This window comes from Rhea americana, unplaced genomic scaffold (genome assembly GCF_003343005.1).
Source record: "Rhea americana isolate MKP2758 unplaced genomic scaffold, rheAme1 scaffold_70, whole genome shotgun sequence".
NCBI lineage: Eukaryota > Metazoa > Chordata > Aves > Rheiformes > Rheidae > Rhea > Rhea americana.
The window spans coordinates 3,762,499-3,784,694 of NW_028186868.1; the positions used below are offsets into that span (position 1 = coordinate 3,762,499).

The 22,196-nt window shown below is 35.5% G+C and overlaps 1 protein-coding gene across 2 annotated transcripts in view; it reads right to left on the bottom strand.

Moving 5' to 3' along the window:
* Positions 1-1,465: 1,465 nt before the first annotated feature.
* The window catches only part of EXOC2 (exocyst complex component 2), a 137,051-nt gene continuing 116,320 nt past the window's right edge, over positions 1,466-22,196 (bottom strand). For both annotated transcript variants that reach the window (XM_085321625.1, XM_085321624.1), the window contains 5 exons: positions 12,535-12,590; positions 9,210-9,332; positions 6,861-6,922; positions 4,993-5,052; positions 1,466-2,756 (listed from right to left, as the gene is read on the bottom strand). In XM_085321625.1, coding sequence (XP_085177751.1) covers positions 2,663-2,756; positions 4,993-5,052; positions 6,861-6,922; positions 9,210-9,332; positions 12,535-12,590 — 395 coding nt within the window. In that variant the 3' untranslated portion in view covers positions 1,466-2,662. The remainder of the gene's footprint in view (positions 2,757-4,992; positions 5,053-6,860; positions 6,923-9,209; positions 9,333-12,534; positions 12,591-22,196) is intronic.

Sequence of the window (22,196 nt, forward strand, 5' to 3'; positions counted from 1 at the left end):
CTTGCTTGGTTCTCCCCAACATCTTATTACACTGTTATTGTATTTACTTTTTATTTCTTCTTTGCTTACCTCCTGAACTACCCATGATAATTCAAAATAAATATTCAAAAATACAGTAACAGGAAAATGCTTCAACATCTCCAGAGGCTGATTATCTCAACACAGCATATTACTGTTAAATTTTCCTATAAGCCTTCACCTATTTTTAGCAAGACAGATTTTACAAACTTATTACTTCCTAAATTTGTTCTCCTAAATGAGAAATAAAGCTCTCCAGGTTTCTATTTCAATGTTAATGTTGTTTTTTCCTCCAGTTTGTATTGCTTTTAGTTCTTCTAGACATTCAAAGTTCATGTAATAATTCAGTTTATTTTCCCTTGTATTGTCTTTAGCTCTTATCTTTGCTTTAAATGTCAAAACCTTTCACTTCTGTTACTTCAATTTGATTTCCTTGCTGTCTCTCTTTTCTCTGCAAGCCCTAACTGACTGTGTGTTTTGGTGTGGCTCCCCACTTTTTCCCACTTCTAATAGTATCTTTTAAACCTCACTGTATCTTTGAACAGTATTTTGCAAAGCCACACTGACCACTTCTTGCTTTTTGTAATCTTCTTTTCAGAGGAACTGCAGCCTGCTGTACCGTGGCTATAAAGTCTCAGCAGTTCCAAGTCTTTTTCTCACACAAAGAGATTCTAATAAATCCGTTGCTGCATGATGCTCATTGATTCCATTAATTCCACCAAATCTGACTTCTTGAAATTCAGTGCTCTGACTTGACCATGTACGTTTATTTTATATCAGGTTGAATTCAAGCAATATTTTGATCCCTTACATATTATTCATTTGTTTGCTGTCAAAGGCAACACAAGACTGAGAGAATGCTGTTATGATAAAGCAGCACCTGAATCTATACTAATTCAGTGCAGATTGTGAAATAAGTTTTCAATTCTTATGAACATTTATGATACAAATATAAGTCCCGACAGAAGTCACAAAGAAACCACATTTCTTAGAGAATGAGGAATTAGGGAAAAGCTAATGACCACCTTTCTTATTATTTTATTATTCTGAAGCTAGCTGCTTTATAGATTGAACTGGACAATGATTTCAGTTAACACCAGAAGCTGAGACAGCAACCAGCTTACAATGGGTAACATCGAACAAAATGTTGCTTCAGGTGTTTAATGATTCTGTTAAGCCAATAATGACACGTATTTCAAGTTTCAAACTTCTATTCAAAATGTTATTACTACTTGCTTGCACACAAATTTTCATGAACAAATACATGTCTACCAAAATGTTTCTTGCAGTATTTCATAATTACTAGAACTGTATGATTTTCTTTTTTTTTAAATGTATATTTTCAAGCATCCGAATGGACTGACTSAAGAAAAAAGCTGACATTAAAAAAAAATATATATGAAAACACAGTGCACAGCTTCTGAAAGTCACATTTGGAATGAATATATTGTTACTGCACAATTTATTTAATGTGTGAGTCACAACTTCAGATAAAAAWATTAAAAAGCTCCCCCAAACAAAACAATTTTATATTAGTTGCTCTCTATTATAGCTTCCTGTATTTAAGTCCCAGAATGCATGTCAGTGTTGAATCTGGTCCCACCTGTTAGCTGGAAAGGCAGTTCTTGACCTTTCTGTAATTATATGTTAGTGGCAGCAAAATTTTTCTTCTCTCCTCCTGAATACCTATTTTCCTCCAAAAAAATCAGTAAGTGATGGTGAAAAGAGGACTGACTAACAAGAGGGAAGAGGAAGACAGTGGTAGAATGTATGTAAGAATAAGACAAAACAAAACAAGAGAGAAGGAAGCTATAGAACTAATGTACTCTTCCTTACTTGCCTCTGACTATGCACAGGCTATTTGCTATTCTACTCTATAACATTAAATAATATTTTATTTAAACATTTAAAAAAATTCTACTAATCTTACATTTATAAACTCAGAGTGCTTTTCTGTTCATTTCCAGTGACAGGTGAGGTTATTTCAGAAATGAATCTTAACATCGATATTCAGAATGAAGGAAAAATAATACAGACAGATCTGTTTGATTAAGAAAGAGGCAAGTAAATAAAGACTCCCAAGAAATCAGGCTTATGACCACTAAAACTGTAGATAATAGCAGAAATTTTTTTAATGTAAAAGAAGCAGTATCCTTTTGCATATTATATTTGAATATTTATTAGTCATCTGTAAGTAGTAATGTTTATTTTATGCTTCTCAACAGTTTACAGAAGCTGACTCTTCCAATCACTTACATCAGTATCACTCTACATCTGGAAGGTAAGAATTAATGCACTGAAATATATTTAAATGCATTTTAACAAATGAAACTGACATTGCAGCACATAAATGAAGATTTCTTCACACATGTGTAGTCAACAAGAATGTATGTAAACCAGATTGGCTTAATCCATGCCACAGAATGCAATATAGTAGATAGAAAATCATTTTATCCTGATATTTATGAATGGAACTCTAATTCAACAGGATACCACATATCATTATTCTGAGTTGTATCTCATCATTTCTTTTTCAATGAAATTCCTTTTTTCTTCAGAGTGCTCAAAGGAATAGAAGCAGTACAGGGAAATGGGTGATGTTGATCCATATTCACTTTTCGAGATCCCTGTATTGTGTTGCTGTCTATGTTTTCATCATTGCTGATGAAGAAGCTTGAAAGCAGGTCAGCTGCAAGTGCATGCTACTTTTAAATTTGTTTAGTAGCTCTTCTAGTAACCTGTAAATGGTAAATATTTACAACTTTGGCAGATTACAACAATTACCAAACATTTTGGCTATTCTGTATGCAACTTCAAATACGCTGTTTGTTTAAATACAGGGCCTAAAATTGAATCTAATTAAGATATCTTAATATTACAGACATTTAGAAATATGGCTAGTGTATCTCATAAAGGGATAATCTATAGCCAAAAGAGGACTTAGCCACAGAGATTTTTATCAAGGTAATAGAATACACCTTTATATCCCTTTCCTTCCATATAAAGACCATTTCCTGAAAGAAACACATATGCAAAAGACAGTGGCAAAAGGACTGGTGGTGAAGGATCGTAAGATTCTTATCACGTAAAGAAAATCTAGAAACTGCCAGACTGTGTGCCATAAAATAAGTATCCCATATCAAAGCTACGGTTTTTGGTGTCTATTTGAATTGTGAATTTTAGTTCTCAAACTTGTCTTTGGAAGGTATTTCAGGGATTTCTCTTCAGAATCATCAGAGGCAGAATGACTGCTCTGGAAGAAGTATCCACTCATTTGCAGCTATGTAGTTTTATCCTTTACAGATAATAAACGATGTATGAGTTCGTTCTTTAGTATAAAAATTGTTCAGTTACATCTACATAGTTGCCAAGAGGGTAGTTGGTGTGGTGGATCATGTTTATTCTAATCCTCAAAATACAGACATAGGATCAAGGATATTGATGTTTTTGTTGTAGGAGACATCTATTATAACACTAGAGATGCATTATTACATTTTACATTCTTGCTTGTATGTTTCATGTGTATTCTGAGGAAGAAAGTGTTCTCAAAACTTCTCGCTCTATTTCAAAAGCAAACTAGATAGGACAGATATACATTATCTCAAACCTTTGGCAAGCTGTGATTATTCAACATCCAGTAACAAAGGAAATTATATTATATGGTCAAAAAAAAATCCACAACAACAACTTGAACCACAAAATCAATATCTGCTTGATATTGATATTGATTACATAATGACTATAGCCACAATGATCATTCAGTATCGTAGTCATGATTTTGGTTAAACAGAAAGGAACAGCTCTAAATCAATGCATAAGTATGTGTTATTTAACACAAATAGGTGTAGTTTATAATGAATTGTTTGGAGTGCTGGCAATTGCAGTGGTAATAACCCAAGAAACAGAATGACGTTTGGCACTGTCTGTGGCTCAAAACTCTGAGACAGATGTAAAAACGATGCAGTTCTTGATTCTCATCTGTCCCATGAAGCTCAGATGCTGATGACTAAGTCAACAAAATCTGACAGGTGTCTCGGAAAGTCTGAGTTGAAAGAAGAACTCTCCTTACTCAAAACTGATCCTATCTTTAATAAAGTATGAGATAAGGCAAGAAGATAACTTGAGATAACTGTGGAGGGCTATTGAACAATAGGTTTCAATAAGCAGAGAGTGGACTTCTGGAAGAAGGCAAGGTTTGCAGACCATGGGCTGTACAAACAGGATCTAGATGTGTCCACAAAAGATTCTGAATTTTGAATGTTAAGTGCAAACTAATTTGATGCAGTTCAGTTCCTAAAGATATCATAATACCAACCTCAAAACAGTCAAATTTATACTAATATATTCACTACAAATCACGCTTGATTTCACCATGCTACACCTTATGAAGCTATGCTTATAACAGACTATCAAATACTAGGTTGGATGTAGAAAAGCAGTTTGGCTGTCAAAGGTTGCTATGGTGTGTCAAGGAGGAACCCAGAACTCCCTCCTCTTGACATTAAGGAAGAACCACAGACCCTTCTTCCTTGTTTTTAAAATGAAAGAAAGTTCATTCCACAGTTTTGAAAGATCCCCAAATATCAGCTGGCAAAAACTCAGACTTTGTTGCTTGCCTATTTTTTAATTGCTGCTAAAATCAGCAAGACAAGACAATGGAGCTCACTGAAACTAAGATTAGTATACAAGGCTAAAATTGACTGAAATTAAAGAACAAATACAAAGCTATATTCAACTGCTAAGCCTAGAATGGGAAAGGGAGATGTGCTGCAAAGCTACTGGCTCTCCTGTAGAATTTAACAGGCCACAGTGAACACAGACCTAGCTTATTTTCAGCACTGTCCAAATAAACTTTCATTCTGTGACTCACAAGAGTAAAATAGGTTAACCCTCTAGTAACAAAGTTCTGATACAACAGTTAAAAGAGATGGCTCTAGAAACCAGAAAGGAGATGAAACAGTGCAGTATACTCACTTCTTGTCTGTTCCACTTGAGAGCTGAGGTAAGGCTTCCAAAGCTTGTTTAAAGCTTGAGCTATAAGAAAAGCAAAAATACTTATTTTCCCTCTCAGCAATAACAGTTTCTCTGTATTTAGGTCAAAGAGACCATTCTCCATTCTTCTTATTTCAATAAATTAACAAAATATCAACTCAACACTTTACATTCATGTGCAAATTGTATATAAAGTGACCATGGGCTCAGGCAGGTCTCTCGACAGTCCTAATCTGATATACAGCAGAAGCCAAAAGAAAATGTTAAATCAGCAGCTCATTTAAGACAGTACTCGTTGTTTTGGATTCTTCAGGTATTACAGTAATTGCCAGCCTGTCTTCTGCTTAGAACTAAGTGACTGCCAGAGTATGAAGCACAGGTAAAATATTGATCTTGGCTTTCTGTGCTCAGCTGTCACTGAATTCTCTTCTACAAGAGAAGGCTCACAGAGAAAATTACAGTAGGTTCGCATTGATGTAACACAGAATCATAGAATATTTTGGTTGGAAAGGACCTCTAGAGATCATCAGGTCCAACTTCCCTCTCAAAGCAATGGCAACTTTGAAGTTAGAGAGGGTTGCTTGGGACCTTGTCCAGTCAAGTTTGAGTATTTCCAAAGATGGAGATTCCACACCTTCCTTGGAAACCTGAAGCACACGTGCAGGGAACGATGCAAGATCTGCACAGATATGTACAGTCTTCTCTCAGCAAAAGATGAATATAGCTACCTGTAGCAACTATTAGTGACAGATCTAGGAATAAAAAGGTATCTAAGAAGGTTCAGCTTCTGAGATTCACTGTTTTGTTCATATGCTGATTGAAAACAATAGCACCTAATTTTGTTCAATTTGAGCTGACACCAAGTCGTTTTCATCAACACCAGACACTCAGAACAGGAAAGCAAGCCTTTCCAAGTTGAATGCAGYGACATCATAGAATATCACACGGGACATTATGAAGATACACTAAAGTCTCAGGCCTTACAACTTCCCTTACAAAATGTTGATCGTGTAACATGACTGAACTGCAATTGGTGGGAATATGTAATGTCAGGCCTAACAAAAATGTAGGCAATCTAAAATAGTGAATGAATATGCTCATATTCAATCCCCAAAACAATCAACTAACAACTTGTCATCAGTCAACATTACTCAAAACTGCTGACAGATAACATAGTTGGTGTTTCATGTCTTGACTGCACTAGTCACAAATGCTGCTAGTGTTTTTCTTTTTCACTTTATATCGGTATGTCTGTATATGCCCCACAATATTTATCTTTGATTTTATAACCCACTGAAAGACGCTAAATTGCTGAAACTCTTTTAAAGGCTTTCCTTGTAAGAGACAGAGGAAAGCTGAACTCACTTTCCCGATGAGGTGTGTGGAAAAGGAGAAGTGTATTGTGCAAGCTTGTGGAGAGCCCTAATAAACCCTATGAGGGGATCCTGCCGGTGACTCTCTCTGAAATGTCTGGCAGGGTTTTAGCAGTATGCTGCATGGGACCCCTGTGAAAAACTGGATTAAACTCAGTGATACTTGCCTTTGTCTTGTTTCATCATTAGCTTCCTCAGCAACTGAACTATTCTTTCATCTTTTTAATAAGAGTACAAAATACCTAGATTTTATCAGCAAAGACGTTCAAATTAATAACAAAAAATTAAATGAAAGTAACAATGTTCTTTCAACTGATAAAACCTTAATGGTAACCTGTTTCCCATATATTTGCTTAATATATCACAAATTCTATTTTAAGCACAGTTTCCTAAAAACACTTAATTTACATTATGTGTTTTTGCATGTTTACCAAGGATTTCATACAATGAAACAATATAAATTACAGCACATCTTACTTGCTTTCTGGCGTTAGGTATATGGCCACTGTATCTCTCAAAGCACAGATTTCAAGTCTTGCCTAAAGACAGAAACACAAATACTGAAACAACCTTACAATGCCTTTTGGTCAACTGAATACTAGTATCACAAAGCTTCATCTCTTTTTAGAGGAAAATACTACATGCTGCAGTTTTAAGTGGCCTTGGCTTAAACAGTTTGTTTTGTGTATTTTTGGTTGCCATGCTGCCATGTCAGTTAGGAAAGTGCTAAAAGGAACAATTTCATACTTTTGATTCAAGTCAAATTGTTTGTACAGTCACTATGACTATGTAGCAGTCTAAAAACATTGGTTTGTCTCTCAGTAACAGTAATTAATCTTGAATTCTGTTCCATCTTTTCTGTTCTGCAACAGAAAGATAGAAAGACACTACCTGAATTTTTTTGTGGCCCTTTTATTTTCTCTCTCTCTCTCTCTCTCTCTCTCTTTTTTTTTTTTTTTTTTTTTTGATACAATAAAGTTAACTTCTCACAGCACGGCTTTGCCAGGGAGGAAGGAAACAAAAATCTGTCAATACGTGTTTTATTCTTGGTTTTGCTGTTGAACATTTTTCCCCATCAGATGAGGAAGTAGTACTCTACTTCTCTTGTCTGTCACCTGGTGGGCACATCAGCTTGGGGATTCCACCCCATACACTGTACTGTGTGTCTAGGTATTGATTTCTACCCAGACAAACTATAATGAAGAATGAACTCAAGGACTACACAAAGTTCATATATCTTTCTCCAGTCTTTGAAATGTAATCATTACCATCATAGGTTTTACACGAAACAAGAATTAGCAGCATTCTGAATGTGATCAATACTTAAATAACTTATTCCACACAAATATTAAGTGAACTACACCTCAATTCAGATTCAGCTCTTGACCACCATGTACAATTTAATCCAGCTAGTTATTACAGAAACTAGTATAAATGTAGTCAAAATGCATATCATGAAAATTTTTTAAAACAAAACCTTTTATAATGCAACATAGAAATTTGATTCTAATCCTAATGAAAAGTTTTGGCTTTTATACCTTCCCATCATCTCTCTTTCTTCTAGGTAGGAAGTCAGCAGAGATTTGTGCTTTTTTTTGTACAGAACTTTCTGGCACAAAATAGAATGTAACTAACCACCTGTTTTATACTCGTAAGACATATTTTTCTCATTGCAAAATGTTTCCCCTTTCTCTGTATAGCCCTCCAAGCTGAATAGTCTAGGATTTCTTAAAGTCCTACATATAAGATTTTGGACTCTATATTTTAGGAGGTAACAGTATGGTGGGAATGTCACATTCTTAAGTCCCACAGCTTAAACAAACATGGTGGAAGGGCAAAGCCTGCAAAAGTATGGATCATCTGATGCAGGTAAACAGACTTGGGCTTCTCTTGTCGAAGTCTGATTCTCCACATAGGGGATGTATAGTTGATCAGTCTGACCAGTCCAGACCACTCTCACATTGCTATTGTCTACCTCAAATTATACAGAATTTCCTAGGTTCAGAGGAACAGAAAAGAACCTTGAGTGAGAAATTCACAGTGGGAAGGGAAGAGCCTTTCAATTACAGGTTTAGGCAGCAAATGTGTAAGGTGGATCATCTAGTCAAAGAAAAATTATATACTGTCAACTTTGTTGTTGGTCACTGATTGGTTTAAAACGGCAGCAATCTTATCACTGTGGTCTTTCGGCTGTGAAGTAAGAATGCGGTCAAAGACAGTAAAAAGTAGTGGCTGGTTCTGCCTGCCTAGCGCAGTTTTAGCAACTACTGAATCAGTGGGATTTTTTTTTTTGATTTTTTTCTTTTCTTTTTTTTTCTTTCTTTTTTTTTTACTTATAGACTCCTTTAAAACTTATCCAGCAGTGAATACAACCAGTCCAATCAGAAATGAAGAGGGTGGTATAACAGTATTCGTCTGACCCATGCAATGGTATAGTGCTAACACAGAATTAGCATATTAAGCAAGTGACTAACAAGTTCTGCAAACACTTCCAAGATTCTACTGCATCACATTTTCAGGGTCATAACTCTCTAAAGAGCCTAAAACTGTTTTTTCTTTCAAAATAAATGTTTTATGTACTCAGATGCAGACTTCACTAAAATATAATCAAACCTAAAAATGGAATTGTATTTACTATTATGCAGTTCCAGTATCCCAAATGATATTGGTCCATGTATCTGAGAAATAGGTTGTATTATAACACTTTTTACCTCCTTGTTTTTTTCCAGTACTAAAATAAATACAGCAAATATACAGATTATACTTCTCTCTGTTACTGTCAGTTTTCTAAATTCAGATCTTTGACAGTACAAAGCATTCAGCTACCTGTAAAGCTCCATTTTTACTGAAGGATGAAACACATTGCATCAGTCGACTCAATTCTTCGGAGACTGCTTCAACAATCCTTGACATCACCCGAGGAACTAAGTCTTTGGAAATGGTAAATACCTGATAGTCATAAAGAATGAACCATAAGCATGGCATCCATTAACCATATATCAACTAAGAAATATTTTATATATTAACATTTTAGTAAAAGGCATTAAACAGTCTGAAGCGATTGCTTTGTTTTGATCAACAGACAGAAAAATTCAAAACAATTGGAATGTGAAGAATGTCTTTGACACTTGCCCTGTGCTTTGACCAATCACCTCTGTTAATAGCAGTGTTAACTACATGCTACACTTAAGTGATGTGTGATAATCACAACTTTCTTGCAATGCATAAGATCAGCCAGATTCCAAAGTATCTCCTTTCTCTTGATGGATACAGATAGTCAGGTGGTCACACACAGTCCGCTGTTTCATGAATAGCACCTTTAATTCAGTTAAGTCACACCACCCTGATTACATTTTCAGCTACTTTTTACTCAAGCATTTTAAAATTTCTTCCAGAGTCCTTTATGTGTGGCAAAGACTCAGCTGCACAGTTGCCAAACCACTGCCAAATTGCAAATATTTTTATGCTCTATGGCAGAGACAAGCCTTTGAAAGGGTTCGAAGATATGATAGTGTAAAGGATTTACATTTAGATTCTTCCACTGCTGTTAATTAGTGGTTCCTGGGCAAAAACATTACATCTCACTTTTTCCTATGCATCAAGACTATCTTTTTAACTGCTTATTTGTAAAATTTTTTAAAGTAGTACTTGGATCTTTCATAGAGGTCCAGAATACTGACTGCAACGTAAGAATAAAACAAAATTAAATATTAGATCTCTGCCTGAAGAACAGCATGAAGTAACCAATCTTCCTTAAAGCTTACTTTAAGGAAGTGAGAAATTTTTGGTGAATTAAAATATATGTACATATATATATATATATATGAGATGTTCTGCACAGAACTGGGGAAAACATAGGCTAGGAAGTTGGAATATAGAGGAAGTGAGATTATAGGTTAGGCAGATCAAAGTTGTGTCAAGACTTAAAGGTGATGATAAAGCTGCACTAAAATTGCATGGGGTTGGGCAGGGGGAAGATGACATAAGGAACTGAAGATGATGTGACTGGAGTGGTGAAAGGAGAATGAAACTGGATAGAGTTTTTAAACACCCTTTTTCAGATTTCTACTTTAAAATGACCTAAAAATGTTAATAATTGAGTGATTTTTCTGCTAAGGGATCTTTACTTTATGTGAATTTTAGATCTCTTATATTTGACATGGAAATGTAGCAATTAACAGATGATATTCATAAAAATATGCAAAGGTGAATTAAGGGAAACAAATATGAATACAAGATTCCTACCCAGTTTTCAGTTTTTTGAGAAATGAATTACATATCAGGGATCCCATAAAGTTAATCATTAAAAAAGGCAGCTTTACATCACAAGCTAAGTACTCTGATTATATGCTCTCAGTCATTTACATTGCTAATTCAAACATGCAGCCTACTTAAACTATTTTGACCCACAAAAGCTATGTAACAGACAAACTTAGCTGTGCAGTAGGAAAAAAAAAACAGTAATAACCTGTGAAGGGGTCATCTTATTCAGCAGCAAATACTGCTGAGCAATTTAACACAAATATACCAAGAACACAGTCAAAAATCTTCTACTGAGAAGAAAATGTTTGTACCCACAACGAGTACTCTAGATGTTACTATACAGAATCCAGGAAAAAAAATTCTCAGCAATGGTGAATCATCACAAATTTGCTATAAGAAGCCTTATTTTGATTTCAGTTAGATTTGTATTCTAAGGTAGAGAAACAATTTTCGTTCCACTTCAGACCATGGCCGTTCAGCTGATGGTTAATTTCTGCTGTTTCAAACTACAGAAACTTACAGTCTTGCTAACTAAATTTAAATTTGACCTAGCTTACAGAATTTCACCAGAAAACAGTGGAAATGGAAGTTTCATCTTGACACATGTTTTCATATTTCTGCAATATTTCACATGTCGAAATTTATGAGACAACACTATTTGGGCCAAAATCAGTATCAATCTCAATGAAGTCAGCAAGACGTGCACCCTTCTGCAGTAGAATTTTAATAAGTATGCCCATTTACAGGATTAGGTCAGTAAGTCACAAACACCTTTGAATTTCTTTAAATTGAAAATTCTCATTTTCATTTTTATTAATTTTGACTACATTGAAAAACAACATTAGACAGATGAATGTTGTGGGTTTTTTTTTTATTGTTTGAAGCATTCAGTTTAAAGTGTARCAATGTTTGTGTGAAAACTGCTACAATTAAATATTGAAATTGAACCAAAAAATGTCAAGTGCTTGACGAAGCTTTTGGAATATTTTAAATTTATACTAATGACAAATTTAAGGAGCAGTGAAATAAACAAAGGTCTCAAGTAAATCTTCTAAGGTCCTAAATTAATGCAAGAGGTAGAACAGGCATATTTGCGATATTTTGAAAGGTAGCTTTGCTAATACATAAGTAAGAGTAATAGTGACACCATTACTAACACTAATACCAGGAGAAATAGTAATCTGGTAACATCCTTAGTGATTAAGAGGAAATAGTATGTAGACTAGCTGCTGTAACCTAAAGCACTGCAGAATATTCCTGCATACAATCACAAAAGGCCAGCAACTGTAGCTCTGCAAACTGATTATTTTAGTAGTTACTTTTATTTTAATAAACACTCCCTATTGTAAGTCATTGTTTACCCAAGGACTTCAAAAACTCTTTGTGCTATATGCAGACTGTAAAACTTTCTACTTTTAGCTTCACGCTTTCTATCCTATGTGTAAGGATATGACATATATTGCCTTTTCACTCCAAGTGGCATATGTTGAGCCACAAACTCATTTTTACATGCTATGGAAAATAAAATTAAGCAGAGAGAGTGAGCATCAGGATACAAATTTTTAATCTGCATGGAAAGAGAAGAATTGAGCTTTAGACTTTGACTTTCTTCTTCATCATACTGTGGAAAGAATAAAAAAGCACTCCAAAATGTGTAATGGGGTGTTACTGAGGATAAACAGGAACCGTTAATCTCGTTCTGTCTTTAAAAAAGTTAGCAGTTTCATACTTGGGTGCCTAAACCTAACCCAAATCACTTGCATCCATAATTAGACACTTCAAAAGAGGCACAACTTTCAGGTGTAATGAAAGTCAGCATTTACCAAAGAAAAATATACTGAAATTATTCAAATGAACGTAAGCATCAAACAATCTTAAGTTTTCTCACCTCTGCATGCACAGCAATGATATTCACTAATGCTTCTTTCAAATAGTTTCTGACACCTAAAACAAAACAAAAAGGATAATTAATCACTTTCAGTCTGTTATCTTGACAAAGCTATAATATTCTACTGTTAAATACTGTACTTTTTCTTTTCATCTCTTTTACTAGCACTTTTACAATCAGAAGCAGAAAGAGAAAGTTCCATAGCCACACCACCACAGTCTATTTCCTTTTTCAAATCAAATGGAGAAAGGCACATTTCCTTACAGCAAAAGCCAACAGGTTCCTGTTTCAGTATTCTTCTGTGACAACCCAATTTCACCAGCTTTGCACTTTAATAAATATCTAGCATTAAAGAAAAAAAACAAATACACTCTAGATGTCTGGCTAGAATATATGTACCATAGCACAGAATATGCGCTATAGCTGGATAAATTCTAGCGAGCCAGAGAAGAAAACAGTTTAAGTACAATAGTCTTCAAGAAGATCTCACCACTATACCAGCTTCTCCCCTGCTAATTATTATTATAGATAGAAATAGCAAGGATTCTTGTTTCTCTGAATGCGGTTTAGAGGGTATTATTCATGATGACTGATAGAAGTCATGCCTTAGTAGAAGTTTCCTATTGGGGAGGGTGAGAAAGTCGAGCAAGCATTCTATTTACCCAGCATATAAAATGCTTATCAATTTATAGTAAAAGGAAATTCTAAACAGGAAGACATTCAGCAGTGTAATCTTGACAGTTTAAGCAACCTCTTTTTCAGCCACGCTGCTGTGATTCTGGAGTAACTTCACAGAACTGGACTCCAGCGCTGTAAAATCCAAAACAGGCAAAAATCTAAAATAGCCTCATTTGCTTTTCTGAGGATCTCACTTCATGAGYGATGGCAATACAGAAAGCACTTAATTTATTAAAGCATGCATAAGTRTTTAAAGTGCAAGCAGACTAATGTTACCAACCCACATGACAGATCAATGTCTGATTTCAATTACTCCAGCATAAATCACAGTGCAATGACCCCATCACTCCCTTCTGTATGTTCTGTCTACAGTGAGAGATCAGAATCTTGGAGAGACGTGTGAGGCSATGTAGCTCACAGATTGCAATGTGATTAATGCTGCCGTTAAAAAAATTACATCAGTGAACTTTTAATCAGTTCATCTTATTTGCTCCACCTTCTCTCAGATAACATAGATGCAGCAACTTAACCCTACTATGAAAAATAGCTTTAAAAGAAGTTAGTTGAACTCATTAAAATTAATTACTCTACGGGAGAAACGAGTACAATGTCTCATCACTGCCATCTCAGCTGCGTTAACTGATCTAAATCAGACGAATCGCTTGTCCTGCAACTTACCCCAAGATCTGAAAAGGAGACACTTGTTTTCTCACTTAGATAATTATTATGGACAAACACTTCGTAAGAGTAGGACAAAAGGAAGACAGCACTCCCTTGCACGAGGTACGAACACTTTCATTGCCTGCAACTCATTCATATGGTGTGACACGATACAGCCTACAGCTCARGCTGGAGGGTGCTTACCGAAAAGCACCACAGCTCTCCTGCTGGAAAACTGGGTTGTTTGAAGGGAAAACAGAGCAAGAGATTTTGAACAATAAGTCTTTGTCTAACATGCTGCCAGGATGTAGCTGCGGTCTGCACCCAGACCTGAGTATCAAGGAGGTCTCAGTTTCCAAGCCTCATAGCCAAGAGGGAAGTGCCAAAGAAGCTTTTATTGCTCTCACTAAAAACAGTTTGGTTTCTGAACATACAAAACAATCAACATCATTTTAGAAAGAACATTCTATTTTCACTATTTTGAAGAGATACATATAACTGAAAAAAGTGAAAAAAAATACAAGTCTTTCTCACATATTCCGAAACGTCTCTGAAGTTTTGTCTGTCTTTATTCTTCTCCATGAAAAATCTCTAGCCACTCTTTTCATTTAAACTAAACCAACAACAGAATTAAAGAATACAATACACCAGGTTGCAAATGTTTTTATAATTTCGTATTTATCTTAGTGATTTACTGCAATAAGAAAGAAGGGAGGGAGGAACAGAGCAATACTAGAAATTTTATGAAACTGGCATTTTTTTCCCCTCCCTTGAAATTTGCAAAGCAAAATAAGGATGTTATACACCAGTAAAAGTTCACAAGTGTATGTATGGAATCACACCACCATTTCTCTTTTTCCTCTTAATGTCTCCTTTGTTTTCCTTCTTCAGTTTCACTTGGATGCAATTTAAAGCCTCTGCAGGTTCCATACTGCAGAGRACAAAATTTGTATAATCTTCCAGTCAAATACAACTTGAAAAGGCACAGAGGTTTCCAAATGGTGGTATGTAAATCAAATCAAGGAGGTACAGGGCAGATTTGGGAGCTAGTTTGCAGTTAACCTCAGAGTGCAAAGTATTGATTTTATTCTGCAAACTTCTGTGGTATTCAGCTCTTAACTGTCTATTGATCTCATAGGATCTTTCCTGTGGAAAGTGTGTTTTTATTGCTGCACAAACACCAGGCTAGATTAGGTCTTACAGAGACTTCTTTAGGGGTACATGAACACTGCCAGAGCGTGTTTATTACATGTTATCAACCAAAATTTTACTGGCRAACTAAGAAGCATTTCTTTACCAGGACTGATTTTCTCTAATGCAGAAGCTCTTACAAACTCAGCTGTGGAAGTGTAATGAGAGTACAGCAAGGGGGGCTGCTATATAAATCAGGAAGGGCAGGTGTGTGTCCTATAGAGTGGAGGCCAGCTGGTTGAGCAAAGATGTGTAATCAAAGAGATCAGTGAAAAGCTGGAATGTATACCTAGACATTGAATCAAGTGGGTTTTATAGAAGGGTGATGTAGTTTGAAGGAAGAATCCTCTTTTCCCACCCATCCACCTAAGCTCCTGAGGTAGCATGTCTTTCCTTGTGCTTTTATGCAACTTGGCTCAGGGATGGGACCTGCTAATTTTGTCTGCTGTTGCTGACAGCATCCAAAAGAAGTTACAGTGTTTTTACAGGTACCAGTTAAATGTGTACCATTTAACCAGGTACTAGTAATGTGTACAAACAGAGAGAGTAATGCCAGTAACATTAGTACTAAGTGTTAAGCATTATTATCTGTGGGTGCAGAGCTGAAACAGATGATTTAAATGACCATTTTTCAACTGAAGAATTCAGAGTGAATTAACTGAATGGAGTTGAGATAGAACCTATGGTAAAAATCAAGTAAGAGTAATGTAGTATCATACATTGTTAGACATCCCAACTCTCAGGTAAAATGGTGAACTCCTCAGTGAAAGGGCACAGGCAGATGTGTTTTATCTTGCATCTTTGAAGGACTATGCACATGAATGCAAGCACGACAACTCAGTTAACACTTTAGACTACTACAACTCTGCAGACTAGATCCCACCAAACCAAAAGCACTTGTGCCACATAGAAGGACAAATGGGTGAACTGAAAAAAGGAGACTATTTCTTCGCTGCAGTTGCAACAGCACTAATTACATATAGGAGCTGAGGTTTTGTTATGATTGCAAGATTGGGGTCTAAGTACAAATTTGAGTATTTATCCAGTTTCCTAGACAGATTTTGCAGTTTAAGACCAGAAACTTCAGTACATGTTACACAGTTTGAAGAAAGTCAATGTATACAAAACTGCATTGCCTTAACTGCAGCAATTAATAGGCTAAAAGACCTTCTTCCGCTAAGCTAAACAAACCAAAGATGGAGATGAGAGGCAACTGCACTCCATAAATGCCAGTAAGGGGAGCCAGAGAGAGAAAGAAGGGAGAATTAATCAAGCTTAAGAACAATATTGGCACAAGAAAGGAAGGTATAAATGAACTGTACATCAATAAACTTAGACCGGAAATTAAAAGTGGGTTTCTAACCATGAGAAAATTACTTTGGGGATTCCAAACAAACCTTTTCAGAATTGTTCTGGGGGAAATAGGGCTTTTTTAGGACTAAACTCCTAAAAATGAAAATCTCCCAGTTTCCTAGCATTATGTGACAACTTGAGAGAATASGGGACTCAATTTGATGACCTAGAAGGTCCCTTTCAGGCTATGTTCCCATATAATAGGTTTGATCTCACTATGCTTTTAAATAAGTGTTGTTGCGACAACCAATGCTGTATAGAAGTCACTTTCCTGTCATGAATAAAGCATAAGCAAATAGGTATTTCCCCCACTCTTTTCTCATACATGAAAGATTTTTTATTTTTGTATGTGAAGACAAAGTCAAACAAATCTGGATGTCAGGACCCACAGGTGTATTTAATAATTGTACTATATTTTGAACAATTACTATTAAAAATACCCAATTTCTGATTTATATCATCACATTGTTCGTGGCAGGCTTTGCTGAAGCAAAGTATTACTTTTTTGGAGTTTGATTCATTGGAAATACAAGCAGTGGCATCCAACTGTGGATTTGTTGTGAAATTCATTTCAAAATGAAAAAATTCTGTCTAGAATAGAATTTTTGTGCAGCTTTCTCTATGACTGTTCAGCAGCCCACACAATTACAGTTTTTGGGACACCATGCTGCCAGTCCTATTATACAGCACTGAAAGCTAATGCACCACATAACTGTAGGTTGCAACTATTAAGCTAATCAAGTGAAACATAACATTCTTAAGTTTAAAATACCTCTTATTTAGCATATTGAAGCACAAATACAATACCTTTCCATAGCTTCTGACAGAAATGTGTTAAAGAAAAATCCAACAAGTCCTTGCAATTTCTCTCAGGAAAATGTTATTATTCTGTTATGGCATAAATGCATTCCACTCCCACTCTATTCTTAACACTGAAGAATCTGACTTACTGAAATTCTAGCTTCAACTAACAAAGCACCACTAATGTTCAAAAAAAAAAAAGACAACTTAAGACATAGAACTGAAGGACAGCTTTATCCATTACTATGGCAATGGCTGACAAACTTTAAGATAGCACATTTCAATTTTGGGCCCTCCACTGTACTTTGCACTGATAACACATCTAGCAAGAGTATACATTAAATTCAATTTCCAGTTTATCTCACCTCATTAATATTTTTACAGATATTTTTATATAAGTCTGTCAGAATTTGTCAGACGTTTTATATTTACAAGCAATTTCAAGCAATTTTAACAATACTGTAAAGCTGTAGCAATGACAGCTGTATGAACCATGGAAAGAGGGAGTTTCTTTGTGAAAACAGAAACTAAACTTCTAGTTTCCCAACACAGGTCATTCAGGAGATGTTCAAACTGCTACTAATTGTCCTACCTGTAGCCCTATGAGCTATGTTTCCTAATACTCAGATGTCAGCGTTCTACTATGAAACCTTCAAAGTCACTGAATAAGCACGCACAAAAAAAAAAAAAAAAAAAAAACCTTGGAACTGCCATACTGTATGCATAATTTTAAGGTACCTCCTTCCCCTAAAGCAACCAGAAGTTGCATGTACAGTACAACTGAACTCATCGGGATGCTTTTCATGTGCCAGAAGCCAACAAGGTTCTTCAAACGTCCTCAGTCATTCAAAAGTAAGCTGACACARAGAGAATATATGAGTATCAAACATTTTAACCTCTTAGGCAGCCTTAAAAACTCAGAAGTTCAAAGAACAAATTGAAGTTCAGCTAGGACAACAGAAGCACACAGGAAATTTTAACACAAGCAGTTTGGGTTTGACATATTTCAACTCCTGTGAGATTTGAGTTTCATTTAAAATGGGCAACACTGGCAGGAGTGTGAATAATCTAACTTCATAGTAGTTTCTTGCGGAACTGGCCTTTCAGTTTGCCTATGGTGCAAAAAGCAGGGAGCGAGGGGGTTAAAGCATACAACTGTTCAGAAAAAGTAGGTGGTATCTCTGTTCACTGGCAATAAACCATACGAGCGATGAGGATGGGAGAACATGAGGCAAAGAAAGGGAGAAGTTGTGAGGCAAATTCAGAGTCAAATAAAAACAGGCAGGAGTATTAATGGCTGCTGCTCTTCCGTGCAGGAGTTGGAAAAGCCATTCTTTGGAAGTCCAACAATTTGATAGCTGTCATTCAGTTCTGGCTCTTTTTGAAAAGCAAAGGTAAGGATTCACCAAAGAGGAATGAACAGTTCTTCATATGCTGACCAAACTACCAGCCCTGTTTCAAGACTGACTTGACTTGCTTATTACAAACCTAACCTCTGAAAGAGAAACGAGCCTTGGGTAGGCACAGAGCCACCAATTTAGGAAACGACAGAGAGCATTCTGACCCTGTAGGAGGCCGTTGCTTGAATCAGCAAGCAATGCTGCTGATGCCAGCAATGTTTCTTAATGCCTCTGAATAGAGAGTGCTGAACTTGTTGGCCTAGAGGCTTGAACATGACTTAGTAGAGCTAAGAAAATTGATGCCTGGGACTCTGAAATTTCAAATTTTAAACCTACTCAATTGTATGCAATATTTGTACAATTTATTATTGAGTTCAGTGAATTATGCCAGTAACAGTCAACCAGTCTGCAAGGTTTTTTTTGCCTGATTACTTTTCAATAAATCTTTCCCCCAAAATAATTACAGAGTTTGATGAACCACAGAGATGAACATTACTTATACCTAGCTGCACAGCACTGATACTTGACTGTTCCTGGATGTTTCATTTGCTATGCTGAGAGCATATTTAGGAATAGTATCTCACAAAGCAGGACAAATGGAAAAGAATTATGTTTTCATCTGCTCTGTTCTAAGGAAAGCATCAGCTCTTTTTAATTATTTGATACTCTTTTCAATAACATTAAGCCCTATTACCAGATTTAACTGAATCTATATTGGAAATATTCACTTCCAAATTTCAGATATATATTAGAACTTTACAGCAAGTCACACAGAGTGTCTTGAACAACATGTCAGTTAAGTTCCTGCAGCTCTGCACTAAGCTTTTAATGTGCTAAATGAAACTGCTGGAAAAAACTGCACATATCTATTGCAAGTCGTTAATCAGTGCCGTGCAGTGCACATTAAAAAAGAAACTAATGAATGGTGTCCACAAAACCATGCAACTTCTTTAAACAGTCTGATTTTAACTGTTGAATTTCCTCTAGATTCTGGCTGCATCACAGTTCAAGCAACAGCAATATTTAACAACTGTTTTTACTAGAATCATTCTAGCATGATTCCAGTGTGGTTAGGGCATTTTTCCTTTCATGAAACTCATGTTAAAAAAACGGTACTATGGGCTAGCAGTATGTCCTGTAGGATGGTAGGCTATTATTTTTCTTCCTGCAGTTCTTGGAAACCCTAACTGTAGCATGCAATACACAGAATGAGAATCATCCTGCTCTGTGGAGCCTACTCAAAAAATTTAAGGTTAGATGGAACCACTGTGATCAGCCAACAGCCTGCTGCCCAACACATGCCACGGAATTTCACTTTTCAATTCTGGTATGAAACCTGTAACTTCCGACTAAAATCAAGCCGTCTCTTTCTGAAAACTAAAAATACAAACAGGTAACACAGAGAGGGTGGGAGGGGGAATAGGCATAAAAAGTGAAACACTGTCTAAGGTCAGAGCAGGTCAGCAGAGCAGTCAGCACTATCTGTGCGCAGAAGTCACTAGAAAAATTTTAAATAAACCAAGGTGGACACACCTTGGTTACATGAACTTTAGGAGATTTACAGAATAACTCTTAAAGATGACTTTGTCCATCATCTCCTAGAGCACAGTGAAGCGCTCTCAATTCTTTGACACTACAGTGCAGAGTTCAAAGATCATTCGTTTTCAGTCTTTCTCCATCCCCTCGATAAAAAAAAAAAAAAAAAAAAAAGAAAGATATATCAGGTTAAATTAGATGCGCACAATTTACATAATAATAAGTTGAGTGTTTTAAGAATTAAGAAAACTTCATTTTAAAAGAAGTATGAAATCTATCTGAATCTAATCCTGTGGTAACTTGCATTTAAAAACAAGCGACCTCCACTACAATTAACAGGCAAGTAACTCATCCAGCACTGGGTATAAATAGAAAGATAGGTTAAAATAAAATTTTGGGAAAAAAGATAGACTTTTAACAACTGTCTGCATTATTATGCAAAAACTCACAAACATATAGAAGAAAAAAAACTCTACTGCCATCATTAGTATACCTAGTGGCATAAGATTTCTCTTATTTGCTTTTATGGGTTGAAGTTATTAAAAAGGTCATTCTGCGTTATAAATTCCTTATCATTTACAATCTCATATACCTGCTGCATGCTTTATGGCACTGATATTATGATTTCATAAGAATTAGAAAGGTACAATATTGAAAATCAAAGACAACTAGAAATCACAGAATTTCAGTAGATTGTATCAAAATGGTTACTTATACAATAGAGACAGAAAACTAACATCACATAAGAACATGTAGCTCTTCTGGCTTTTTTTTAAAACTGCTAGAGTGACAATGCCTATTTTTCGACTTTATTAAGATTCCACTGAAATTATTTAATATATCTTTTACCATATGTGAATATAAATCCTTTTCATCACCCAATATATATTTTTACTAAATTCAAAGGATGTTTAGGTTACAGGCACAAAACCCAGTGAAGCAAAGATAATGCTTCCTTATGCTATATACTATAGTGACCATTCTTATTTCTAAAATAGAAGGCTTTTTTCTTACAAGAGCCTGGATAAGACCTTTGGTTATTTATTTATTTTTACTTCCTGTGTTCTTCCTACATACTCATTTCATTGTCAGAGATAAAATGTACATTAAGTATACCTTTCTTGCAAACTACATTAATATTTCTGTGTATTGTTTCCACACACACACGCACACGTATGTACATATGCAGGTAGAGTGAGAAGTATCTTTTCTTAACAGATTGTTAGGATCGTTAATGATCCTTTCCAACATCACTTGGTTCTATACAATATTCTTTTAAATCAACAGAATGTACATACATATATATGCTTGGGTAAACAAGCATCCTCTACAACAGCAAGTAAATTCTTACTGTAGTTAGCTATGCTATCCCGCGAAATGAACCAGAGGTTAGACATGCTAGAAGTGAAAAGAAAAAGTGAATGGTACAACATTTTTCTATTTAGTATGTAGCATTTTGAATAAACATGATTTATAACATACTTCACATGTATATATACTTCACATGTACATATTTCAGAGATGCAGGCTATACAGATATGAAATACATATAGCAAAAACTGCTTTACATAATGGTTGCTCTCATGAAACAATTTGGAGTGGTTAAGTTTATTTATTGACTTTCACAGCCCTTGCCTTGGATTTGAAAAAAATACAGAAGCAGTTAAGAATTTTTTAAGAATGGTTAAGAATTGTTTTTTAAGAATGGTTAAGAATTTTAAGAATAGTTAAGAATCAAGTGCCCAGCATGATGTGAAAGAAGAAGGTGGCATGTGCTGCCAATAAGGATCAAGAACAGTACTTTAGGCTACAGGGAAGGAAGGTGTCGTCCCCCTAAACTATTTAGGAAACTAATTTTTAAAATCAGGGAAAGTTTAATACATCTGTCAGTCTGTTTAAATCAAGTGCAAGTATTTACTGAAAGAATCAATATTCCATTATTAAATGAAAACTTTGCATGCTTCTAAAACAACAAACTGAATTTGCCACGTTAGAGAAGCCCTAAATTACGTACAGCTTCTGGAAAATAATTTTAAGTAGTAG